The sequence below is a fragment of the Poecilia mexicana genome, unplaced genomic scaffold (genome assembly GCF_051168715.1).
Source record: "Poecilia mexicana isolate PSO_F unplaced genomic scaffold, ASM5116871v1 scaffold_9, whole genome shotgun sequence".
Lineage (NCBI taxonomy): Eukaryota > Metazoa > Chordata > Actinopteri > Cyprinodontiformes > Poeciliidae > Poecilia > Poecilia mexicana.
Window position 1 is genome coordinate 530,439 of NW_028263378.1, and position 27,535 is coordinate 557,973.

At 43.9% G+C, this 27,535-nt stretch overlaps 2 protein-coding genes across 2 annotated transcripts in view; both read left to right on the forward strand.

The window, feature by feature from the left end:
• The first annotated feature begins 283 nt into the window (after nt 1-283).
• dok2 (docking protein 2) lies at nt 284-13,086 on the forward strand. The gene is made up of 8 exons (XM_015011342.2): nt 284-1,043; nt 1,121-1,258; nt 1,336-1,503; nt 4,494-4,602; nt 9,191-9,360; nt 11,082-11,363; nt 11,649-11,759; nt 11,866-13,086. The coding sequence occupies exons 1-8, from the start codon at nt 984-986 to the stop codon at nt 12,712-12,714; spliced, it is 1,887 nt and encodes a 628-aa protein (XP_014866828.2). The 5' UTR covers nt 284-983; the 3' UTR covers nt 12,715-13,086.
• Nucleotides 13,087-25,226: 12,140 nt separating this feature from the next.
• The window catches only part of grin1b (glutamate receptor, ionotropic, N-methyl D-aspartate 1b), a 46,127-nt gene continuing 43,818 nt past the window's right edge, over nt 25,227-27,535 (forward strand). The window contains exon 1 of the mRNA XM_088008434.1: nt 25,227-25,232. Within this exon, the coding sequence (XP_087864560.1) occupies nt 25,227-25,232 (6 nt within the window). The remainder of the gene's footprint in view (nt 25,233-27,535) is intronic.

Sequence of the window (27,535 nt, forward strand, 5' to 3'; positions counted from 1 at the left end):
CAGTCATGGTGACACTAGACCAGCTGCAGGCCAGATAATCCTGATTCGGACCTGGTTCTGGGTCAGAATATCTCAGATTAACAGAGATGAATCAGTTTTGCTGCTCTGGTTCTTAAATGCTTGGAGTCGGTTTTCTCTGCAGGACTTATTGCAGAAAGTTTATGTTCTCCTGCAGCATATCAGCCTGTAGATTCTCAGAAAAAGGAAGTGTCAACCCACTGATCTCCTTGATTGGTGTGTCACAGCTGAAGCTCCACCTGCTGACAAACCACAGAGTCGAACTTCCTGTTAAACCGTCTGCAGCTTCCACTCTGCCACTTCGCTGCTTTATTTCCCCTCTATGTGCATCTAATGCTCCCAGTTACACATTTCAAGGCTGGTTTCTGAAACATGAGCAGGCAAAAGACATTTCAGTGTCAGTTCAGCTGCAGGAGCTTCGCTTCCTCCTCTGTCCTCCACACAACCAGCAGGGGGCGCTTCGTTTGCTTCGGTTTCAGCTGCTGCAGCCTGTAGAGCAGCAGCTGCTGAACAGTCCAAGTTCTGATGAGAACAGTCAGATCTGGGGAGTCTGCTGGAGATGAAGTGATGAGATAGAAACAGCAGGAGGAAGAGGAGAAGGAGAAGAAGAAGGAGGAGGAAGAGGAGGAGGTCCAACCAGAGGAACGGCGACTTCTGCATCAGACGTTGCAACAGACACCGACAGCAGGAAGCACACATGACACCCTGAACGTCACTCTGCTTCAGCAGCGAGACCCGTCGGACCGGAGCCACCAGAGACCGGTCAGAACCGAAACACGGGTCCAACAGAACCAGAGCAGAACCAGAAGAGCTGCAGGAGGAGGAAAGCAGAAGTTTAAAGAGGTAAAAGGAGAAGAAAGTGGAGACAGACGAAACCCGAACCTCTGACCAGAACCAGAACCAGGTTCAGGTGCAGAAAGGAGGTGCAGAAAGCCTGAGGACGGTGGAGCAGCGGGTGGAGCGCGATGGAGGAGGACATCAGGAAGCAGGGGATGCTCTTCCTCCAGCAGCAGCGTTTCGGGAAGGTAAACCCTGACAGGAACCTTGAGGGTCAACCTGATGGGTTCTGTCGGCCCGGTTCTGACTGTGTGTGTGTGTGCAGAAGTGGAAGCGGGTGTGGTGCGTCCTGTACCGGGAGAGCTCCTGCTCCATCTCCAGGATGGAGTTCTTTGAGTGTAAAGACGGAGGCAACGTGGAGAAGAACGACAAGACTCTGCGCAAGCAGCAGGAGAGCAAGAAGGTAACCGCCCTCCTCCGTTTCCATGGCGATAACACCTCCCGTTTCCACGGTGATGACCCAGCTCCCACGGCCCCCAGGTGATCCGGCTGGCAGACTGCATCCGGGTTTCGGAGGTGGAGGTGGACGGCGGGCCGCGGGACACCGGCGCCTTCCTGGTGGAAACCACGGAGAAGACCTTCGTGTTCGCCGCGGATCGGAACCAGCGGGACGACTGGACCCACCGGCTGTGTGAGGTCGCCTTCCCTGTAGGTACACCCGGTTCTGATCGGCTCGATCAGCCAGCCGTTCTCACCCACAGGCCGGTTCTGGTTCTGGTTCTGGTTCTGATCTGACAGACAAGAAAGAGAAAGAAGGTCCGAGAGCGTTTCTGAGCCGGACCCGTACTCTGAAAGTAGAACCAGCTGAGGTCAGGGGTCACAAAGGGTTCGTTCTGGTTCAGAGTGTTTGACCGTCCTCTGGCGATCAACTGGACCACGACCAGAACCTCAGCCGGTCCAAACTGATTTTCCTACCATTCTACCAGCAGAACCAGCACTGTGGTACCATACGGTTCTGCTGGAAGCTGTGGACCGATCAGAACCCATCAGAACCTGATTATTGAGGGTTTCTCTCTGAGATTATCATCTGGATTATCAGGGAAGCTGAGCAGCAGAATCTGATCTCTGCTTTTAGTTTCTGCTGCAGCGTTTTGGATCAGATGAAGGATTTTAACTGGATTATGAAGAATCATCATCATGGATCAGATTATAGATTATAGATTATCAGTTCCACTGCCGGACAGGATGTTGATCATTTCTGAAGGAAGGAAATCGGTTTAATCTGAGATTTAAATGACATCCTGGTTAAAATAACTCAGAGCTTCTTTACTTTATCAGATCAGTGATCCACTGATCAGGTTCTGTTCAGAGGTTCTGGTCCAGAAACAGTCGGGTCAGAATTTAAAGCAGGAAGTTTGGAGCCATCCAGGTATTATATTAATGTGTTGATGGTAGAAAATAAATCAGCTTCAGTTGTTTCTGTGGCGCTGCAGTCAGTCTCAGCAGGGCCGGATCTCCAGGGGGGGCGGGGGGGCCACACTTCATGTCCTTAAAGCTCTACTTATAAATATTAGCTTCCTGTTAGTCCAGATGCCTCTTATTAAAATAAAATATTAACTCATCAAAAGAAAATGTTTGTACATATAGTCTCAGGTCCCTGAAAAACGACGTCACAGGAAAATTTCTGAGCCGCCATGTTTTACGAACGTTAGGGTTAGCATTAACACTGCTCAAAGTGATGAACTGTAGCAGTTTAATGTCTGCTAGCTGCTAGCCCACAATGACTCACTGGACTCTGTGGTCGGAGCATTATTCTCCTTCCCATTAGCCTCCTTCCTATTAGCAACATTCCTAATAGCCTCCTTCCTATTAGCAACATTCCTAATAGCCTCCTTCCTATTAGCAACATTCCTAATAGCCTCCTTCCCAATAGCCTCCTTCCTATTAGCAACATTCCTAATAGCCTCCTTCCTATTAGCAACATTCCTAATAGCCTCCTTCCCAATAGCCTCCTTCCTATTAGCAACATTCCTAATAGCCTCCTTCCCAATAGCCTCCTTCCTATTAGCAACATTCCTAATAGCCTCCTTCCCGTCAGGTTTTTGCAGTTTATGAATCAATTGTTTGGACCCAGAACTTCACTGACTCTAAGATCAACATCACACCAGAACCAGATAGAAATATTACAGTAACAAAGCTGCTCTACAAAGGAGAGGTCTCACTCTAACAAAAACTGCTGGGCTGATGCGTTTTTGGACAAAATGTTTCTGTTCTTCATTCAGAAGTTCTTCACTGTGGATCCAGAAATGCAACTCAAGTAAGAGCAGCGATTCTTCATGATAAATACTCAAGTAAAGGCTAAAAGTACGGTGCAGTAAAACTACTCCTACAAGTACTTTTTTTTCCAAAAGTTGCTCAAGTAACTAAGTAAATGTAACTAGTTACTACCCCCTTTGCAGATGATGTCACTTTTAACCCAGAAAAGGATTTAGATCAGTCACTCTTTAGCTTATTTTTTTAGAAACTGTAGAGTACTCACTAGTTAGAAATGGAATTAGATACTTAGCAACTCTGAACAGGAGCAGTTAGTTTACATACTTTAGAACATTAGATTAGTTTTCTTTCCTCTTTTTTTCTTTCCTTTGGTTTATTTTGTTTGTATTTCCTTTTAACTCATGTAAAGCACTTTGAATTGCTGCTGAAAATGTGCTACATAAATAAAATTACCTTACCTTGCCTCAATCTGTACTCAGATTTTGATGAAAGCAAGTCATCAAATGTCAGAATCAGATCGAATTTCTGGGAGAAATGTTGCCTAGGAGACAGAAACGTCCTAAATAAAGTCACGAGGTCTGAGGAGCCTCAAGTCCCAGAGATACGAGAAACAGCAGAAAAGTTCTGGGATGTTGAGCTGAGATCAGGACTCAAAGTTTTCTAGGAGTTTAAAGAAAGCGACAGACTTTATTTATCAGACAAATTTAAACTTGTAGCGTTGTTTTAGAGGCGCAACGAAATAAACATCTTAATGTTTTTGTGGATATTTTATCGACATTCAGAGGATTTCCAGCATGGAAGCCGAACTGATTTACAGAAACGTTTAACAGTTTTCATTTCTCTGCTTTGCGTTCTCGGTTCATGATCCGGTTTGGGCTCAGAACCTGCAGGCGGACCGGGTCAGCAGGTTCTGGTAAAAATAGCAGGATGCTGAGAGACAGCCGGCGTCTTGACTCACATCTCGACTTCCCCTTTAAGGGAGCGCAACAGGAAGTGCAGGCAGCCAATCAGAGGAGCTCAAAGAGACGACGAAGACTGAAGAACCAAGACCAGGACCTGAACAAGAACCTGGACCTGGACCAGAACCAGAACCTGGACCAGAACAAGAACCAGAACCTGGACCAGAACCAGAACCAGAACCTGGACCAGAACCTGGACCAGAACATGCTCAGGGTTGGATCTAAGAAAAAAAAATCCTCTAAAAAAAAAAAAAAAACTAATAAAAATTCTATATATTTTAATAATAATAATAATAATAATAATGGTTCTGATGGAAGGTCCGTCAGACCTGCAGGCTCTGGGTTCTGGATCAGGTTCAGCAGTTTGTAGAAACCCGTTGAAGGAACTTATTTCCCGTAGATCTGAGTGATTGTTTGGTTCCATGCAGATGTTTCCTTGATGATAAACCGATTTCTGTCCATCAGATGAGCTGGACGGAGGGCGGAGCCAAGAGAGGCAGCCTGCAGAGAGGAAACCGGGTGGAGGACGAGGAGGGCATGGAGGACAACTCCCTGTACAGCGGCCGAGAGAAAGGTAGGACGGAGGGACGGAGTCACAGACCCTCAGTCTTCAGCTCATCCTACCTTCTGGACTTCCTGTATGCCTTCAGGACTTCCTGTTTGCCTTCAAGTCTTCCTGTATGCCTTCAGGACTTCCTGTTTGCCTGCAGGACTCCCTGTTTGCCTGCAGAAAACCTGAAGTCCTGAAGGGAAAATAAAGTCCTGTTTGCCTTCAGGACTCCCTGTTTGCCTGCAGGACATTCTGTTGACCTTTAGGACTTCCTGTTTGCATTCTAGTCTTCCTGCATGCCTTCAGGGCTTCCTGTACGCTTTCAGGACTTCCTGTTTGCCTTCAAGTCTTCCTGTATGCCTTCAGGACTTCCTGTTTGCCTTCAAGTCTTCCTCTATGCCTTCAGGACTTCCTGTTTGCCTTCAGGATTTCCTGGTTGCCTTCAGGAAACCTGAAGTCCTGAAGGGAAAATAAAGTCCTGTTTGCCTTCAGGACTCCCTGTTTGCCTGCAGGACATTCTGTTGGCCTTTAGGACTTCCTGTTTGCATTCTAGTCTTCCTGCATGCCTTCAGGACTTCCTGTTTGTCTGCAGGAAACCTGAAGTCCTGAAGGCAAAATGAAGTCCTGTTTGCCTTCAAGTCTTCCTGTATGCCTTCAGGACATCCTGTTTGCCTTCAAGTCTTCCTGTATGCCTTCAGGACTTCCTGTACGCTTCCAGGACTTCCTGTTTGCCTTCAAGTCTTCCTGTATGCCTTCAGGACTTCCTGTACGCTTCCAGGACTTCCTGTTTGCCTTCAAGTCTTCCTGTATGTCTTCAGGAGTTCCTGTTTACCTTCAAGTCTTCCTGCATTCCTTCAGGACTTTTTGTTTGCCTTCAGGATTTCCTGTATGCCTTCAGGACTTCCTGTTTGCCTTCAAGTCTTCCTGCATTCCTTCAGGACTTCCTGTTTGCCTTCAGGATTTCCTGTATGCCTTCAGGATTTCCTGTATGCCTTCAGGACTTCCTGTATTCCTTCAGGACTTCCTGTTTGCCTTCAGGATTTCCTGTATGCCTTCAGGACTTCCTGTATTCCTTCAGGACTTCCTGTTTGCCTTCAATTCTTCCTGCATTCCCTCAGGATTTCCTGTATGCCTTCAAGTCTTCCTGCATTCCTTCAGGACTTCCTGTATGCCTTCAAGTCTTCCTGTATGCCTTCAGGACTTCCTGTTTGTCTGCAGGAAACCTGAAGTCCTGAAGGCAAAATGAAGTCCTGTTTGCCTTCAAGTCTTCCTGTATGCCTTCAGGACATCCTGTTTGCCTTCAAGTCTTCCTGTATGCCTTCAGGACATCCTGTTTGCCTTCAAGTCTTCCTGTATGTCTTCAGGAGTTCCTGTTTACCTTCAAGTCTTCCAGCATTCCTTCAGGACTTTTTGTTTGCCTTCAGGATTTCCTGTATGCCTTCAGGACTTCCTGTTTGCCTTCAAGTCTTCCTGTATGCCTTCAGGACTTCCTGTTTGCCTTCAAGTCTTCCTGTATGTCTTCAGGAGTTCCTGTTTACCTTCAAGTCTTCCTGCATTCCTTCAGGACTTTTTGTTTGCCTTCAGGATTTCCTGTATGCCTTCAGGACTTCCTGTTTGCCTTCAAGTCTTCCTGCATTCCTTCAGGACTTCCTGTATGCCTTAAGAACTTACTGTTTGCCTACAGGAAACTTGAAGGCAAAATGAAGGCAAAATGAAGTCCTGTTTACCTTCAGGACTTCCTGTTTGCATTCAAGTCTTCCTGTTTTCCTTCAAGTCTTAATGTATGTCTTCAGGACTTCCGGTTTGCCTTCGGGATTTCCTGTATGCCTTCGGACTTCTTGTATGCCTTCAGGACTTCCTGTTTGCCTGCAGGACGTCCTGTTTCAGTTCAGGACTTCCTGTTTGCGGTGTAAACCAAACCTCACTTCCTGCTGCCTCGCCAGGTTGATCAATCAAAGAGACTTTTGGACCCAGCAGCACTGGGGGTCTGACCTTTCACCTCTGACGTGAGCTACTCTTGTTTCTGGATGGGTCAGCTTGCAGTCCAGAACCCAGGGTGGGTTGTACTCAGTTCTGATGGACATGCAGACGTGTCCTCAGCTTCCTGTTAGGCACGGGTCAGAACCGCATCTGATCTGTCTTCAGGAGGCAACCCGGCCCACATCATGACACCACCTTTACCAGAACCGGGCTGCAGCACCGATCCATCTGACCCAGCAGAATGTTCTGCTGACTCACAGAAAAACTTTGAACATTTCTGCTATTCTGACCAGAACCCGACCAGATCTGGACCAGAACTAGGTCCAGCTGGATCTGTCTACAGAGAACGTCTCTGTGGGGTTTGATGATCGGATCTCTGGGCCGGCGGGTTCTGGTTCCGGCCTGAGGACAGAAATAGCTCGCCGACCGGCTCAGAGTGTTGCAGTAGTTTCCACTGCGGTCGGCGCTGCAGCTCAGCATAGTGGAAACTTTCAGAGCCGGTTCCTGCTGCGGTCGCAGGCCGGCCAGCGCTGCAGCGACGCAGACACCTCAGCTTTTATCTTGGCGGGACAAACTTCCTGTTTCTCAGCAGGAAGCGCTGACATCAGCCAAGCCAGGAAGCTGATATCTTCAGTTAGTCCTGAGGACGGAACCGGACCTGAGGACGGAACTGGACCTGCAGCTCGTCTGTCACCACAAACTGACTGTTTGTGGTGACAAACAGTCAGGAAGATAATAAGTTTCAGAAGCTCAGAGTTTCCTCTAAGCACTTCTTATAAAGTGTCCAGTTCTGATCCGGTTCAGTCAGAGTGTCTGGACCAGATACTCTTAGTCAGAGCGGTTCTGGTCCTGGTTCTGATCTAGTTCTCGATGATCTTCCTCTGAACATCTGACTCAGCAGCTCAAAGCTTCAGGAAGCCACGCTTCTATTTTTAGCTGTTTGGTTCTGAGCGGTTCTGGGCGGTTCTGTTCGGATCTGAGCGGTTCTGCCACAGGTCTGAGGTCAGAACAAACGTCTCCAGAAGCTGCTGCTCCACTTCCTGCAGCACCTGCCGTCTCTGCCGCACGGTTTCCCTGAACAGGAACAGCTTCAGTTCATCTGAGACGAAGCTGCTGCCGTCGACCCAGAAGTCCCTCTGTCATGTCCAGAACCACAACCTGAGACGAGACAAGGAGGTACTCTGATCTGCAGCCTGTTCTGGACTGGCTCTCTGGGGTTCTGGACCTGAGGAAGAACCGGGGTCCAAACCAAGTCTCACTTACTAACTGAGCAGAACCAGGTCCAACTTAGTTGTTAACTTGTTGTACCTACAGGTGGCGCACCTTGATCTGTTTCAGTTTGACTGCTGGGAAAAAGTAATCAGAACCGGCTGAGGCAGCAGAACCTGCAGGTCCAGATGCTCACCAGGGGAAGTGAAGCTGCTTCAGGGATGATGGATTTATCATTTTTTCCAAGGTTTCATGGTTGAGTTGGTGACATTTAGCCATTTCCTGTACATTTGGTGCTAGCTTGGTAAAACCAGCTCCTTGTTCTTTGCTTCGTCCAGACGGCCTGGACTCTCAGCTGTGGAGAAACAACTGAACTCTGTCGAAGTTTGAAAAGATCGAGTCTGATATGACCTGCCTGCTAATGTTTGACCATGATGCAAAGGAAGCTATGCTACTGAGCTAACCGGAAATTGCATGTGCTGTAAAAAAAAAAAAAAAAAAAAAAAAACACCCCTCAGTGGAAATTCCTGTCTCTGAATGTTTACTTCCTGTCCCAAGCCGAACCACATCCTCATGGACACATCCTCTTGCACTGACTTTAATTGCTCCGTGTTTGGAAGCGTGACCAACTCGGACTGAACGAGTTGCTGCTGCCTGGATCTACAGACAAACTGATTCTAAAGCAGAAAACGGACGCCATCGCTCCTGGCTTCTGCTTCTGTTGGCCCAGTATAAACTCTCAATGGGAGAAAACCCTGATGTGGCACTGAAGGCAGATGAGAATCAAGAGGTGATACTGGTGTTGATGTCCAGATTAAACTTCTTCAGCTTCATTTTTTTCTCTGCCAATAAGTTGCCAAATTGAGTTTGTCAACCTGTCAGCTTGGCAAACAAGGCAGAAGCATTGTTGATGCTTTTGTTGTTGACGCCTGTCAGAGTTCCTCAGGGCAGCCATGGCTACTATCCAGTAGCTCTCCACATCTGCAGGTGAATGTGTGTGAATGGGTGAATGTAGCTTTGGAGTCCTCTGGCCTTGATAAAGTTCTCTACAGGTACAGGCCGTTTACCATGTGTTGGTTAGTGATTTCAGATTAGAACGTCTCCTTTCAGAGTTCGCTGACAGCTTTGGATCCACAAAGATACGAACCTTTGTAGATTTCATAGTGAGCTGGAAGTTGAGTTTTATGCCAGTTGACATAGCTTTCTTTTACTTCTCACTAGTGGAGCATTTCTCCACAGAGATTTCTTCCTGCCAGACACGATCTTCCCTTTAATCGGAAAAATTGAATCAATAGTTATGGAATAAATAATCAACGCATGTAACCAACAGAGGCCACTAAGCCTCTGTTTCGGAGGCGTCACATGCCACAAATATTTCACAAATTATTCATCAAACTGTAATCAAACGCTTTGTGTGACACAGTGCGGGACTTCAAAGTATCTGTCCGGAGGACGGATGCGTCAGATCGGTGCCGGCTGAAGGGGGACGGCGTCCTGAGAGCCGACATGGACGCACTGCACCTGATGGACAAGACGGGGGACATCCTGTACACCTGGCCATACAGGTACCTGCGGCGCTTCGGACGGGACAAGGTAACGCACACAACCACCACGAGTCTGACGTCTTCTTCAAAGCCAAGGGTAGGGCGGTAGGGTGGAGCGGGACATGGAGCGGTGCAGCTTCCCCTGGGCTGCTGAGCGGGGCCTACTGTAGGGCTGAAACGATTCCTCGAATGGTTCGAGTACCTCGATTACTAAAATTCCTCGAGGAAAATTTACCTGCCTCGAAGCTTCGTTAATTTATGTTTTATTAGTTAGCGCACCGTGTTCCGGCCGGGACTTCATTTGCGTTGCGCGGAGCTCTCACTTCCGCCTCTGAGTTGTTGACAAAAGCTAAGTCTCAGCGGCATAAAGTCCAATCTTCAAGATTGGCCCGTGGGGATTTTATTGATTGATGATAATGCCCGACTTTTTATCGTTTTTGGGGAACCAATAAGCATCCTTAAAATGACTGGGGGAATGCCTGGAGTACGGCAGCATTTCTCCTCCGGGGCTGCTGGTTGAAAGCGAACGGCGGGAAGAGCGCTGAGGTGAGCGGATAGCCTGAACAGGGCGGGCGGCTGAGTAGCTGATGCTTACCGTGTAAATGTAGCTTTACCGACGAACCGCACAATAAATTTCATATCCCGGTCTGAAGAAACGGGTGGCGGAGCGCATCGTACATGGCTGGTAGATGAGTTTCTGAGTGTGACCAGTGAAGGTGTCGTAAATATCCCGTATTGCTTCCCCCCGTGTTCGTCCCCCGGTCTAACGGTTCGTCAGTCCGCTGGTCTATTTCCTCCCCTCCACCCCATCTTACGTTCGTTCATTCGCCCTCTCCTCCCACTCCAGGCGGCATTTCCCGTATTTTCAAACCCAAAGCGTGACAGGTTAGGTGGCAAGGTGAGTTTAATTAATCTATTAAACTCACTGAAGATGAATACATAAACTAAAAGCTGGATTGTAGACATTTTTTATAAGCATATTTGTGAGCCTGCCTCTTTGTTATTAAATTCAATATAATTTCAGATTTTTCTATAACTTTTCTTCTGGTTAACTTAGAAAGTGAGCTATTATTGTTACAGGTTAGTTTTCTAAACTACAAAAAAGCAACTGTTAGGGATGCTCAAATATGAAAAATTGGACTGATATTGATATCTGATAGTAACACCGGTATTATGCCAGATTTACCAATATTTCATTTTATAATTTTTTTTATCCGATTACTCGATTAATCGTAAGAATAATCGATAGATTACTCGATTACTAAAATATTCGTTTACAACAGCCCTAGTCTACTGTCTGGGTCTCTGCTGTCCTCAGGACAGATTGGGACACAATGGCTAGGTTCATCAGCAGGGGAAGCTAGGGCAGGTTTCAGATCAGAACCACTGACCTGATGTTTCTGTTAAAGCTTGGGATTCTGGTTCTTGGAGACCAATCTGTTGAGCTCCTCATGTCTTTACGTAGATGGATACTGTCCTTTGCCATCTCATCCATCTGTCCCATCCTGCCTGTTAATGGCGTCCAGATCCACTGATGCTTCTCCTTCCAGTTTGATCTGTTTATCTTGATGTTTAAATGTTAAGGCCAACGTTGGCCACGGAGGACGGCTCTTGTCCTCTGTGGGTCCAGAATAAATGTCTTCAGGAAGATAACTGATTGTTATTTGGTTATGATTCGACACTTGCAGGTTTTGTGAGGCTGTTCTAGTCCAGGACTGCTGACCTGCAGACAGAAACGCTAACGCTAAACAGCCATTTTGTTTCCTCCAGTCCACCTTCTCCTTCGAGGCGGGTCGCAGGTGTGACTCCGGCGAGGGAAGCTTTGAGTTCGACACCAAGCAGGGAAACCTGCTGTTCCAGGCCGTGGAGGCCGCCATCAACCTGCAGAAGATCTCCCTCCCCCACAGACAGACCTCCGGAGGGGGCCCAATGCCTCCAGAGACCGGCCCCAACCACCACAACCTCACCCTGCCAGCCCCACCCGCTAACACCGCCCTGGGCCACAGCCGGACGCCTCCGCCACAGAAACAGCCCCGTGTCCAGATCCAACAGGTACAACCTGGGGCATTACTTGAGGAAAGACTTCAGAATAAAAGCACGAACTGCAGAATAAAAGCTGGCATTTCTGAACAAAAGCACTGTTTAAATGAAACATGCAGCTGTATTTATAATGTTGTGAGCAGTTTCACTTATTAATTAAAAGTTTTAAACTCAACGACGTAGCAGGAGTTTAGGATTCTTCCTGTGAAGGACGTAGTGTCTTGCTGGGAGTCTTGGCCGGGTTACAGCTGAGATCTGGCTGTTCCTGCAGGAGTCCAACCTTAGTTGTGTCTGCAGGGTGATGAAGGTGTGTACAGCATGGTGACGGAGCCTCAACATCTGCAGAAGATCCATAACAAAGACGCTGAGAGCTCCAACTCTTCACAGCAGCAGCAGCGCCCCCAGCTGGTAGGATTCAGTACATGAGTTACAGACATGAAACATCTAAATGCCCCAGGAATATTGTTGATGTTTAAGAATGACCTTTGAACCGGCCGGTCCCTTCTGTCTTCAGGCCCGTCTGGAGCCTCCGGTGGATAAAATGCTGACCGGCGTGAAGAGTTTGACCCTGGACACCCGCGGTCTCCCCGTCCCCAGGAAGAGCCAGGTGAAGATGATCTCCAGCTGCCCGTTGCCCAACGCCAGCCCTGAATCGGGCGCCGGCCAGCTGCCTGGCCCCGCCTCCAGCCCCGCCCCCGGCGCCCGTCTCAGCCCCAAACTTGGCTCCAACCCCAACCTGGAGCAGACCTACTCCCAGATCAGCATGGCGGACGTCGCTGGGCGCGCCACCAAGAAGGACAAGAAGGGTGGTGGCGCTGCGGTGATGGGTAGAGATCCGGACTACTCGCTGCCCTTCGACACCCTCGCCTCTAACATCATGTCCGACATCCTGGCGGCGGATCAGGGTGGTCTGGGTGCTGACCCGCTCTACGACAGCATAGATGAGCTGAAGGTCCGGAACATCTTCCGGAGTGAAGCCAGGACAACAGACAGCACATACGGGAAGGTGGACCACATCTACGACGAGCCTGAAGGCTGTGCGGCGGCCACAGGGCCGCCGGCCACACCCCACCCCTCGGTCTACGATGACCCAGAGGAGATGAGAGGAGATGCCTGGAGGATCATGGGTACCTCTGTCGACCCCAAAGGCCACGAGTATCCCTACAACCCCCGCGTGGACGACTACGCCGTGCCCAGGAGGCCCAAGAGGGCATTTGCTTCCCAGAAGAGCATCGCTAGTGAAGAAGAGGAGGAGCAGAAACAGGAGGAGCCGCAGGAAGAGGAGGTGGAGGGCGACAAAGAGGAGGAGCTGAAGGAGAAACAGTTTTCACCGTATGACAACCTGGTCGTTAAAATGGCCTAAAGGAGACAGAGCAGCTGTTTCATCCACCTATGGCCTGGATGGATGGAGGAACTCCTGACTGAAACTTAGCACGCTTTATTAAGCAGCTTCCACGTTGAAGGAGCTGCAGCTGCCTGTAGCTCCATAGACCCGTAGCTACAAAAATCTGAAGCTACCTGTAGCCCAGCAGAATGGAAACCATCTGAAAAACTGTAGTTTGAGGTAAAGATGAAGCCACTGCTGTAATGTGGCTGCTAACCTCTGCAGCTAACCAGCTATGCTAACGTAAATATTTCCTGTGTTCGTCTAATTTTGACCCGTTTCATTTTACGTGAGGTCTTCATGCTGTAGTTCGTGTTTTGATGTCATTAAACAAAACTGATGAAGCTTCAAGTCAGACATGTTGGATGTTTTTATCTCTTCAGTGAGATGTTAGAATGCTAACATTAGCTTTGTTAGGTACATCACTGCTAAGGTTCCCCCATGCTTCATCTGAAGGGTCAAAACCTGGACGGTTCTAGGTTTCTAGAGGACTCCAGAAGGTTCTTTAAAGTTCTGGACCTGGTTGGACCCTCTGCTTCCAGTTACTGGGTCCACCAGCAGAGGAACCTGCTGCGGTTCTGGTTCTGGACGTGTTTCTGCAGGTTTCTCTGTGAAGCCTCCATGCTGGAGCAGCCAGTGGCTCATCTCCGTCTGGGCGGTTCCAATCGGGTCGCCGTGTCTGAATGTGTCTCTTCTCGCCTCGGGCCACCGGCACTCTGATGCCTCTTCCTGTTAAAAAGGCAGCTCTCTGAGCACCGTCACTCTCAGGTCAGAGGTCAGCTCTGGCTGATGCGGCGACACAGGAAGTGACTTTAACTAGGCCCCAGGTTGGGTGAGATGTGATGTTTTTTCTCTGAGACTCGTTTTATCTCTTGTAAAGCTGCTACGTGGAATATTTCAAGTCGTTCTCCTGTCCTGATCTGAACCATGAAAAAGTTTCTGCAGCTGCTGGGAATAAATAATCTAAAACATTCACAAATTAGAAACTAAAGGATGAATTATGAAAGGTTTCCAAAAATCACGATGACATTAAATGACGTCAAAACTTAATAAAATCAGTGAAAACAGGCTGAAGTTTTCTGATCGATCTTTTGTTATGGAGCTGAGGTGTGCAGTGAGCGACCTCCGCCAGCAGGGGGCAGCAGAAGCTAGCAGCTGTTGGTCTGAGCTTCTTCCAAAAGTCTGAATAAATATCAGAACCAGGCAGTTTGGCTCAGGAAATGGGAATAATCTGGTTCCTTCTGCTTCCACATCTGGACATGCTGCGTTTCCTTCAGGAAAGGCTGCTGCATCTGGAGCGGCCATGGTGTGTTTCTAAAACATTTGCTCTGTATCAGGGCTGGCCCAAAACTCCATGGGGCCCTGAGCAACATCTGGTTTTGGGGCCCTCTATTCCTGCTAATAATGTGGATTTCTGCAGTCACCAGTCAGACGATCAGATCCTTCACACACCTGCTAGTCACTGCACCTCTGACACCTCTTTACATCATATACTATATCCAGGATACAGGATAGATTTATCAACCAGCTGATTTATCGGCCGATACTTCTATGTGAAGCCGATCTTCTCCACCTTTTAAAAATCAGCTGCTGTCCTCTTCTGCTGCAGTGTGAGGCTTGACTGACCAGCCCACCAGCTCATGTCTGCACATTTGCAGTTAACAATAGCCAATCCACTGTTAAAAGATGAGCGAATTTCCTTTCATGCTATATTTAACAACATTTCAGATAAAAAGAAATTGGCATCAACCAAAATCAGAATCAGCAGGTCAGGCTAATAAAGATCGGTAATCAACCAGTCGGTGCAGTCCTACTTAAGATGGAATATATACACACATATTCATGACATTCCTTGATCAAATTAAATTCTCTTAGGTCTAATTACAGCATCTAAAAATGTAATTTATACCAGGTGAGTCTTTCTCCCCTGAGGATGTGGACCGGTACCGGTACCGGGCTGATTATGACCCTTGAATAATTTTAATTGGACAAGTTTCACATAACTTAGAAGTTGGTGTAAAAATAATGTTTGTTTCAGACACATAAATTATCAGCAGCAAACAACATGTCGCCAACTGCAGCTTAGAGCCGCTCAGATATATTAACGGAGCAGCCATGTAGCCTGATGGAAAAACTTTTATGTCAAGCATTGAGAAGTTTTAATTATTGTTATCAACGTTAAGCAACGTTTTGAAGCCAAAAACTCAGAAACATTTCGGGCCGACCAGGAGAATCAACTCATTTGAAGTTAAAACTCAGTTTCACACAAACACAAAGACGCTAGCTTAAATGTCTGGCTGCTGAACCGGACCGTTCAAGTTTCTGTTAGCATCTTTCTATTTTCTACTTGCTAAACAATGTAATGTTTAGCAAATCTGTTTGCTAAACATTACATTACCGAGAGAAAACAAACCTTTATCTTGTCTTTTTTCTATTCTTCCTCTTTCTTTTCTCTCTCCCTGAAGGATAAATCATTTTTTGCTGCGTTGATTGGCGAACTCATCTCCCTCAGCTCTGAATGCTCTGCAGCTCATATTACCGACCACCAGGGGGAACCCAAGAACAGTGTATTTTTTTATTTTTCCCTGTATAAAGAATGGTTTCTACATGATCAAATACATATTATCGTAAAAAAAACACACAACTTTATAATGAAATTGTGTGTTTTTGTTAATTACGTAGAAATTACTAAATTGTTCCTCTTCCCAAATGGAAAAAATACCTTAGTATATTTCAAACATACTTACATTTGTGTAAGTACATTTTAAGTACAGTAAGTATTAAGTGTACTACCTATAAATATATACAAAGTATACTAAAAGCATGCTTGCACCAATTTTGACAATTGTACCAAAATACACTTTTAAGAAATATATGAAATAAAAGTATACTTTAAGAGAACAAAACATGTATTTGCTCAAGTGTACCAATTAGGGCTGTTGTAAACGAATATTTTAGTAATCGAGTAATCTATCGATTATTCTTACGATTAATTGAGTAATCGGATAAAAAAAATTATAAAATGAAATATTGGTAAATCTGGCATAATACCGGTGTTACTATCAGATATCAATATCAGTCCAATGTTTCATATTTGAGCATCCCTAACAGTTGCTTTTTTGTAGTTTAGAAAACTAACCTGTAACAATAATAGCTCACTTTCTAAGTTAACCAGAAGAAAAGTTATAGAAAAATCTGAAATTATATTGAATTTAATAACAAAGAGGCAGGCTCACAAATATGCTTATAAAAAATGTCTACAATCCAGCTTTTAGTTTATGTATTCATCTTCAGTGAGTTTAATAGATTAATTAAACTCACCTTGCCACCTAACCTGTCACGCTTTGGGTTTGAAAATACGGGAAATGCCGCCTGGAGTGGGAGGAGAGGGCGAATGAACGAACATGGGGTGGAGGGGAGGAAATAGACCAGCGGACTGACGAACCGTTAGACCGGGGGACGAACACGGGGGGAAGCAATACGGGATATTTACGACACCTTCACTGGTCACACTCAGAAACTCATCTACCAGCCATGTACGATGCGCTCCGCCACCCGTTTCTTCAGACCGGGATATGAATATGGATGAATGAATGATGAATATGATATGTATTGATATTACTAAATAATGTATTAAATAAATTATGAACGGCTGTGTGCTTTGTAATATGGTCTTCATACATCGATATCAGAATATTCCATTCCTATTCTATTGTTATAGCCACTAAGCATATTTAAATATGATGAACTGTGTATTAAAAACATACTTAAAAAATACAATTGCTTTGATAGATGTTTGAATATGGTTTACAATAACAAAAAGTGTGTTATGATCGATTAAATCCGCTGATACGTCATTGTGCTGCTAAACACATAACGCTGAGTGGAGCGGTTGACCGCTCCAAGATGGCCGCCCTAAATCTCGTCAGCGACAATAGGCGAGAGCGGTCCATGAGGGTCTATCCTTATATTATGTCTATGGTTATTACCATAGACATAATATAAGAGTAGACCCCGCATTGGCCACTCCGACGCAGGAAATATGGCGGCCATCTTGGAGCGGTCATCCCTCCTATTTTGCTCAACCAAAACCAAGTAAACCTCGCTGCAGCCAACAGAAAGGCGCGGGGACAGACCACTGTCAGTCTCTTACCTTATTCGGAAATGGGACCATTGCACTCTGGAAGTGAAGGGGGCGCTATTTCCTATATTATCCGCGTTCTCCCGTTTAAATTTTCTTTTGAAATCTGTGATATAGCTTCAACTGTAGGAAGGAGTTTCTCTCTCAGCATGTATTTGAACTTCTCTTTTATTCACTTCTCGCATCGGATTTTGGACTCAGTCTCAGTTGCTGAATCTCTCTGAAGCTAGAACTCGTCGGCTGAAAAACATATACATATATCTATATATATGTATGTATATACATGTATACATTTATATGTATGTATGTATACATACATATAAACATGTATCCAATATATATTATTCAGTATTAATTATTAATTTGTGTCATTAATCATTGTTTATTAGTGTTTGTATAGTTATAGAAGTATATATTGATATTACTAAATAATGTATTAAATAAATTATGAACGGCTGTGTGCTTTGTAATATGCTCTTCATACATCGATATCAGAATATTCCATTCCTATTCTATTGTTATAGCCACTAAGCATATTTAAATATGATGAACTATGTATTAAAAACATACTTAGAAAATACAATTGTTTATAAATGTTGCTTTGATAGATGTTTGAATATGGTTTACAGTAACAAAAAGTGTGTTATGATCGATTAAATGCGCTGATACGTCATTGTGCTGCTAAACACATAACGCTGAGTGGAGTGGTGGACCGCTCCAAGATGGCCGCCCTAAATCTCGTCAGCGACAATAGGCGAGAGGGGTCCATGAGGGTCTATCCTTATATTATGTCTATGGCTGTCACGGTTGCCTAGAGACGAACACTACGCAGCCGCGGTGAGCTGCCATCAACCCGTGTTTTCTTAAAACGTCTTCGACCTGACTCTCCACCGTCCTTAGAAGTAAAACCTCTTGTAAAGATACAGACGTGAGGGAAGATGCAAATCCTAGGCTGAATAATGTTAGTAAGAATGAATAAAGACAATTTAAAAAAATGTGTCCATCGTGGCGCAGTTTGCTGTATGTCATACAGAGTGGATCAGGAGAGGAACTGCAGACCCATCAGAACCTTATGAACCAGAAATCAGCATCTCTTCATCCCTCAATCATCTCCTGAGGCTGATATGGTAACATTTTGCTATGATTAAGTTTTTATTGTGCTTTTAGTCGACTATATTGGTTTGATCATTTGCTTATTTAATGTATAATAATATCAGCCAAAATAATACAAATTGTCATTTCAAGAACAAATCATACAGTAAATACATAAATATTTCCTACTTTAAAAGGTTTCTTAGGGTTTTCTGTATGTTTTATTGTGAAATGTTTATATATTGTATGAATTCATTGTTCAGTGGTCATTAATGCACCAGACCCAGACCTGCAGCCCAGGGGCGGATCTAGATGGGGGCCAACGGGGAACCCAAGAAGTTATACTAAATAAATGTCTTATGTTAATACTCAGTGGTGGATTTTTTTAACCTTCACAATTTTACTTTAACAATGAATTAAATATTACAGTGCATTTTAGCTGCTGTATAGGATCAGACTTTCTATCTGCCAGGGATCTGCAGCCTGGATCTCTGGAGACACAAGTGGCTCTTTGGCTCACTTAATATATCCAATGATGAAATATTGCTCAGTATGTTTTTTGTTTTGTTTCAAAAAACACCGACTACTCCGGCCCTCATGGTGAATCTGGTCTAGAACCAGCCTCCAAACCCAACTCCTTATTTATATAAATATTTTAGTAATACTCTTTACAGTACCAGAATGTTCACATAACTTTTATACTTTTGGCTGAGGACACATTTTGAATATTAAATCAGGTGTTATGATCAGTACTTGAGTAGTTTACCAAATATGTTTTACACTTGCTTACTTAAATGTGTTTAAGGTATGCTACTCTGATTGGAGTACAATTTTGGAGTACTTAATGTATGAACAATTGCTCTATGAATCACTTTTTAAAGACAAAAACCACCTCCATAAAATCTTGTCTATCACTGCAGCGGACGTCCCACCACATGAGGGCGAAGCGCCTCGGTGACCGTCCCTTATTTTGATTAATGAAAGGCGGCAACCCTAAGACAGGGCCTTGATAATAGTTTGTAGTTTTGGTAAATTCAAGCTGGTGACGTCCTAGTCCGAGTTAGACGACAACACAACTGGACAAGAACCGGATGGAAATGAAATCTGGGTCACGAAAGGAACCGAAGGGACGAAGGCTGCTAACGTGCTGCTAGCTGGTGGTAAGTTTGCTTAAAAATGCTAATTATCTTTGTTTAATTATAAACGGTGCAGTAAAGATATAAACAAACTTACGTTGGTTTCATAAATAATTGATCAATTTTATTGTGACTTGTATGATTATTACTATAGGAATCATTCAGCTTCATGTTATAACTGCATAAAGGCTGTTTGTTGCAACTAAATATAGTTTTCTTCATAAACTGGTTTTAATTGAGCTCAGTTTGCCAAAGAGACTTTGATATTGTGAGGCTGCTGTTATAACTCGTTCATCATTGTTTTTATCTTTAACATATTTTTGCAGTAAGCAAATTAATATGAAAGAGGAATTAGAAACCTAAAGACTTTCTGTCTCAGCAGCAGCTCTGCTCCACCAGATCACCAACCAGCTCTGAGGATGAACCTCCACATCGTCTTCATGATGGAAGTTTGTTTTTTCAATGAGCAGCTAGCTACATTTTCAACAGCAAAAACTGCTGTTACCAACACCAAGGGCTTAATAAACATGATTTGATTTAAAGATAACTGGGCAGAATTTTTCTCTTCTTGTTAATCTAACGTTTCTCTGTCATACATTTTATTCATTGTTGGCTTTCAGGGCCCTGTGATGGACTGGTGACCTGTCCATGGTGAACCCTGCCTCTCATCTGATGGCTGCTGGAGATGGGCACCACCAGCCCCCCTCACCACCCTGCAGGGATCAGCCTGTTCAGATCATGGATGGAAAGATTTTAAGGTAGTTTGTCTCCTTTAGTCCACACTTGAAACAGCTTCATAGTTATTGCCAACATCAGCTGATTCTATGACTTTGCTGACTGTTTTTTTCTACTTCTAACATAAACGGGCAAAGAAGAAACCCAGAAATGTTTTTCCTCCCCAGGCATCCGGTCCCAATCATCATCAGTTCTGATGTCACATACATGGCGAGTCCACAACGTTTTGAAATTGTACGTATTTTTTTATTTGCCATTTTTCTGTTCTCTTTAAATACAAATGCTTTCTCTGTTTAATTGCTCTGTTGTTCTTTTTTGCAGGTTTCTGTAGGTGCAGTGAACAGGAAAGTTCTGTCGTTGATCCTCACTGTTCTTAGGAAGGAGAAATATTACTGCAGTAAAACTGGGATACTGTATTAAAACAATACTCTGTCATCTAACTTTTAAAGCAACTTCTCATTAAAAGTGTCACTATTTACAGAATTACACTTAATGACAACAGTTAGACATTCATAAACACTCCTTCACGTTTATGCCAGTGTCATGTCAGTCTTATTATGCACACCCCATCAAATAAAGTGTTACGAAAATGGTAATATATTGAAATGTAATTAGTTTCACCAGTAAAGTGTGTTGTAATGGATCCTTCTGTGTTCCGGTACCTGATGTGTTTCCAGTACTGTAGAGTGTATGAAGCATGTAATGTACAAAGAGACAAAGCAGAATAATAAAGACATTAAGTAACTAAAAAGTGTACTTCTGTGGTGCACCTAAAAATGCCACCGCAGTATTTTTTTTATGATTCTGAAATATTTTCATGTATGATTTATTCTATTTTCTAAAACAATTAAATTACATTTTATTTGCAGTTTGTTATGTTTATCTGCCTGTATTTATCATTTCTGACTTTTGTTTATTTACTCTTCAGTTTGTGTGTCATCACTGTTACAGCAGTCCTGATATGGCAAGCCGTTTTAACATAAATTTGGTTTTATCTGACTATCCGTAATTACATTCCAGATATCCAAAAATGCATTTTGACCAGACAAAACTACATTTTGACTATCCGGAATTGTAATTTAAGATATGTGTATTTACATTCTGACTAGTAAGAATAATAGTTCAAGATATTTTCAATTACATTTTGACTAGTCAAAATGCCTTTCAAGATATCTCAAATCACGTCACTGGATCTGTCATTTGACGGGACACATATCCGTAATTACGATTTAAGATATCTTCAACGCAATTATGACTAGTCAAAATTACAATTTAAGAATGACGTGGAAGCCCCTTTGTGGTGTCTAAACAGTTGCCTGCAGAATTTCATGTTTCCTGCACAAAATTGGCAGTAAATGCCACAAATTAGAAAGAGGTCGACAATGTTGGAAATGCGGAGATAGCAAAACTTCATAAACTATAAGACTGCTTCTGATATCGGCAAAGAATTTCCGGTATCACTTTATTTGAAGGGGTGTGCATAAGACTGACATGACACCGTCATAAACATGACATAACACCTGTCATGAACATTATGCCTTGGGCCGGCCCTGTGTTTGTGTGTGATGCTGTCAGACTCTTTCAGACCAGGTGAAGTGTTGTGAACGTGTTGCCATGGTGATGCAGCTGCTCTGGTGTTTTAATGAAGCTCAGATCCTGAAGGCCTCCATGTCTCCTAAAGAGAGCGACCTCCAGGGACGGACACGTCCCAGCATGCATCTCTGTGTCCGCTGGGAGCAGAGTGTGTGTGTGTGTGTGTGTGTGTGTGTGTGTGTGTGTGTGTGTGTGTGTGTGTGTGTGTGTGTGCGTGCGTGTGTGTGTGTGCGTGTGTGTGTGCTCACTGGCCTGGAAGCTGAAGGGAAGCCTCCTCAGGAGGTCATATGTGTCCTACTTCAAGATCACAGCTGAGATCAGGCTCTGAGGACCTGCTGGTGACGTAATCAGCGGGGGGTTGGGGGGTGGGAGGCGATGACACACACACACACACACACACACACACACACACACACACACACACACACACACACACTGTCAGGCCAGTAAGAAAACGCCATCAGCTGCTTGGTTTTCTTCACTGTCAAACCTCGATTGTGAGGACTCCATTACCCATAAGCCTCGGGGTCTGGCTGTCCAGCTCACCTGACCCTTCAGAAGACACCTGCAGGTGGTCACATGACCACACAGTGTGTGTGCTAGTCCTCAGGAATGCTAATGAGGGTGAGATGCTCGTTTCTGTGGCAACCAAATTCAGAGGAGGCAGGAGCTGCATCCCTGTTGCCACGGAAACCTGTGCTGATTCTGGCAGCTGAGGAGCCGAAGAGCAGGCGGGTCTGATTACTGCTGCTTCTTCTGCGTCTCACACTGCGCTTCATTCCCAGATCAATGGTCCGGAACATTCCCCACTTCCTGTTCCGGAAGGTACCCCACTTCCTGTTCCGGAACGTTCCTCACTTCCTGTTACGGAACGTTCCTCACTTCCTGTTACGGAACGTTCCTCACTTCCTGTTACGGAACGTTCCTCACTTCCTGTTACGGAACGTTCCCCACTTCCTGTTCTGGAACGTTCCCAACTTCCTGTTCCGGAACGTTCTTCACTTCTGGTTCCGGAACGTTCTTCACTTCCTGTTCTGGAACGTTCCTCACTTCCTGTTACGGAACGTTCCTCACTTCCTGTTACGGAAGGTTCCCCACTTCCTGTTCTGGAAGGTTCCCCACTTCCTGTTCTGGAAGGTTCCCCACTTCCTGTTCCGGAACGTTCTTCACTTCCTGTTCCAGAATGTTCCTCACTTCCTGTTCCGGAACGTTCCTCACTTCCGGTTACGGAACACTCCTCACTTCCTATTCTGGAACGTTCCCCACTTCCTGTTCCGGGTTCCAAACTAAATATTTAATTCACAAGGTAAATGTTTAGCTTACGAACTACTTAGCTTTCAAATTAAATATTTACTTACAAGCTAAGTACATATTTAGCTAGCAACCTAAATATGTACTGGTAGTTGGAATTGCTAAATATTTAGATCAAAGTTAAAAATGTCTTTTGTTAGCCAAATATTTTGTTCTAAGCTCATTATTTAATTTGCTAACTATCTAGGTTGCTAACTGTGAATTTTACTGTGTAAAATTATGCTGCTAGCTAAATAGCTTGCAAGTAAATAGTTTGTAAACTAAACATTTAGCTTGTGAATTAAATATTTAGTTTGGGACCCTGACATTTATAAAACTATGAATAACATGGTAAAAATATGACTTTGACATATGAACTCCCGCATTTTTCCTCTGACAGGATAAATAAAACAAAATATAACTGTTCATTTTTTACTGTGTAACTTTACAAACCCAAAAAAGGAAATAAATTCTAAGCATTGGTGAATAAATAAACGCTAAATAAAAATATCAGTGGCCCAAATGTTCCACCCTTGAGATTGAACTCCTGGTTCTGGATCGGTCCAGTCTGTTACCAGAACCAGACGGTTCGGGTACAGTACCCAGAATTATCTCTGGTTTCCCAAATCAAGACGCGCGAACAACGACGTCGCGCGCAAGCTCTCTTCCGTTCGGGAGCGCGCCTGGCTCGTCTCGGGAGCGCGCGCCGCAGATCCAAGGACAGAGCGGCGGGCGCGCGAGCATCAGGTCACCTGAAAGTCCTCCGTCATCACGAGCCCGAACAGAACCGGGAGAACCGGAGCCGAACCGGGTTCGGAGCCGATGGATCGGCGCTGAAGCAACAGGACTAGGCGGAACCTAGTCCGCGGGTCCGGTTCTGAACGCGGACTGACACAAAACCCAACCCAGTCATCTTTGCTGTCACCGAACCGACCGGCACCAGAACCTCTGAGCCGGAACCGAGCCGGAGGGTGACCCGTCCAATCCAGGCCGGGAGGAGAACCGAGCCGACGGTGTTCCAACAGGAGAGCGACGGAACCAGAACCAGAACCGCGACCTGGACCTGTAGCTGCAGCTGGATCAGTGAGTGTCTCGCTTTCTGTTCAGGGGTTCTGGTTCTGCTCAGCAGCAGTGATGTGGTACCGGTTCTGATCAGGTCCAGAGGTCCCGCTGGGTCTGAGGGTCCCGGACCCGCCGGGGCCCTGCGGGCTCACGGTTCGGACCGGTCGGGCTTCATCTTCTGTTTGGATCTGGATCACATGTGTTCCGGTTCTGATGGGTTTATTTCTGATATTTGCTTGAAATATTTGAAATAAAAATCTTTTACTTCAGATTTCTGTGAATTAAATGAATGAGGATGATCATTTTCAGAGTCAGAAGTTTTAAGGATCTTTTTATATTTATATTAAAATATTAAAGTCTAGAAAAATGTGAAAACAAAGTTGTGCAGAAATGTTGAAATGATTTATAAACTTTAGTAAAATATGAAGCAGATTTGGAAAAATCCTAATTTATCTGTCATCAAACTTGAGGCTGAAGTTTTAAAAGTTTTTCATAATTTTCTTCAAATTTAAAGTTTTAAAACTTCAGAAGGAATTTTGTCATTAAAACTGGACGTGAATTTAGAGCAGAAATAAAATATTTTTATGATTAAAAACTTAAAATAATCCAAAGAACATGTTCAGATTATTCATTAATCAAACAACAAACATGGGGAATTAATATAATCTGATTAAAACTGTTGGTGAAAATCATAAAATAATCATTTTAGTTCAGATTGGTTCCTGATTTAAACACATTTAAAGGGTTTTAAAGCGGTTCTGGTTCTGGAGGGATTAAATGTTCATAAACATGAAGAGTTGCAGCCAGTTTTTATAAGCAGCAGTTGAAATATTAGTTACTTAGAAAGACAAGCATTCATATGTAAGGTAAGATATATTATCTTTATGCCTTAGTGTGGTTGTCCTCAGAGTGCTAATGTTGTTAGCAGCTAGCTCAGTGCCGAGTCACAGATAGACAATATAACGTTTATTCAGTGGGACTTTCATGCATACAGTCACCGTGAGCTGTTACTGTTCCCCCTCATGCTTCGTGTCCAGACACGAACAGACACGAACTCGGGGTTTCTGTAGATCGGAGCGAATCGTTGATCTACATTGGACCCGAATCCAGCAGCGACTCAACATTAACGTACAACTCCAGCATGAATTTGGGTTTACAGAAGCTAAATAAATTATTTACCAGGAGATTCAAGCTCATAGAAATAACATGGCTAGCTCGTTGTTAGCGATAGCATCGTTATCATCTAATTACTTAAAATAGCACAACTCGCTACTCACCGGCAGAAACAAGTCGACAGCCATCTAATGCTTCTTTTGAGCCGAAATGCTTGACTTAACCTGAAACTAAATGATTGATTCTCCAGGCTTTTGAAAGCTTTCTTCTGGCTAATAGTATAACATGAGGTCTGCAGCTCCAGGTAGTTAGTTACGTGGATCGCCTCGATGCAGGTAAATCCTCAAGATTATAAGAGAAATATTTTTTTACCGAGATAATATGGATCATATCCTAAATATATGCATATTTTTTCTAGATGCATTGGCTGTTCCAGCCCATTTAGGGCATTAGCTACTCGTTGTGATCAACTTTGCTTTGTTTTGAACTGGAGAAATCCCCTTCCGGACCTCCATTTGAATTTCGCGCGTCATCCGGGTCACGTGACTGAAACCCAGCAATTGGTTACCTCAAGAGGTGCTGCTCATCCCACATAGTCGGCGGGATAAAACCGAGAGACAGCAGGCGCAAATCGTGACACCGCACCCACTAATGGCACTTCCGGTGGCAGGTGTCATTAGGCGCCACAAGGGCCACTGTTTTCGGGGCTAGCGGTCAGTGTTGTCACTGACTTCGGCACCTTCCAGAGTTGCCGCGACCTCATACTGGCACCTCCCACGCCTCACGGACCGCTCTCACCTATTTTCGCTGACGAGATTTAGGGCGGCCATCTTGGAGCGGTCGACCGCTCCACTCAGCGTTATACGTTTGACAGGCACAATGACGTATTTGCGCAGTTAATCTTTCATAACATGCTGTTTCGTTACTGGAAACCTTATACAAACAGCTGCATTTATAAACAATTGTATTTTTTAAAGTATTATAAATTGTATTATACATAGGTCAGCATATTTAAATATGCTTTGTGGGGAAAACAATAGAATAGGAATAGAATATTCTTTGGTGACAGCTTCTGTGTCAGATTTAATATGAATGAATTTATAATTAATGAAAACACTGGTGGATCTGGCACAATGTATTGCATTTCCTCTTAAGTGTTGTGTTCCCTCAGAAAAGCAAATACGCCCTGGTCTATTTTGGATACAGTCTCAAATTTCAGTTTCCAATAAAGATCCTCAGTGAAAACATGTTGACAGCTGCTGTAAGATGCCACTTGTGCCACGGGCTTCCGGGGAAGGAGGCACAAGTGGCACAAGTAAGGTGGCACAAGTGGCCACTTTACTACCGGGTAAGGTGGCCATGGGTGCCACGGGCTGCTAACCTCATTCTATCTGTTTCAGACAGAATGTAGCATATGAATAACTTGAGTTCAAACAAATAGAAATAAAATATATCTTAATTAAAACATAATTCTCATACATATTTAAATATACAGCCGGTGTTCAGACTTAACAGAGAAAGACAACTCCTGCACTGAATCCATGTCAGATGGGACCTCTTCTTATAGCTGCCACTAGGTGTCACTACAACTGACACTCGGTCGCCATGGTATGTCAGTGCTGACAAGCTCCTGTCAGTTCCGGATTATAATTATTTTCATACAATGACCTTAATATAATGCTATTGATTATTAAACCGGGTAAGTTCACTAATATTGACTTATTAGTTAATATTGGTGACAGTGGCAACATGAGATATTGACAATTCCAGAGTGACATTATGTTCAGCCTGGTTCCATGACAGTGCACAGGATGTCATAAGTTATAGTGGGTGCCTGGTCTATTACCTAATAGACCAGGCAGCCACTGTAACTTTCAGTGTTTTATTTAAGATAATGCAATTTTAAAAAAAAACATGTTATCATAATTTTCCAAAAATGCCTGTTAACCAGTTTTAAAGAGTTATTACTTATTATTTAATAAATTTAATCTTCTATTTTTCATTAATTGTGAAGTTCATTCCAGATTTGTGTGGCATACATGAAGGTTGCTTCTCTGTGTTTGTTTCTGGTTCTGTTCATTGTCTTCAAAGTTTCTTATTCAAAGATGAGAGAATGACTAAAATCTGAGCTACAAAATGCATTTCAACAGCATTTTCTAGGCAGCAGGAGGACTTTCACTTTCTAGTTAAACCACCTTCAAGTTTTTACACTAATATTGAATATTGATAAGTCAAAACACAAAGTATGTACACCTCAAAAACTTTGACAATGTGTGAATCCTAAGCAGCATTAAGAACAAGATTGTTACATAATTTTAGAAATAAAAATTACTTTAGTTTATACTTAAGATGCAAATGTTTTTTTCAAAGAAAATTGTGCTGTTTACATATTATTTTATTTGGCAGATATGTTTCAACATGTTTTAAAGTTTATGTCACAAAGTATATGCATAGTAATTGATTTGTCAATATTTATTAGCCATTGCATGTAAATACTTTAAACAGCAATAACATATGATTTAAGTTTTCAGTAGCCAAGAACTAAAATATTTGTGTATTATAAAATCCCTCTGAAATCATTTGAAGTCTTCTGTAAAATTCATGTTTAGTCAACGTGTGAATTTACTACATCAGGATC

Bases quoted from the DNA above. Each gene is read 5' to 3' on its own strand.
- dok2 (XM_015011342.2), top strand. From the start codon at position 984: ATGGAGGAGGACATCAGGAAGCAGGGGATGCTCTTCCTCCAGCAGCAG. The intron at 11,364-11,648 runs GTACAACCTGGG...TTGTGTCTGCAG, and splicing joins CCCGTGTCCAGATCCAACAG to GGTGATGAAGGTGTGTACAG. The intron at 11,760-11,865 runs GTAGGATTCAGT...TTCTGTCTTCAG, and splicing joins AGCAGCAGCGCCCCCAGCTG to GCCCGTCTGGAGCCTCCGGT.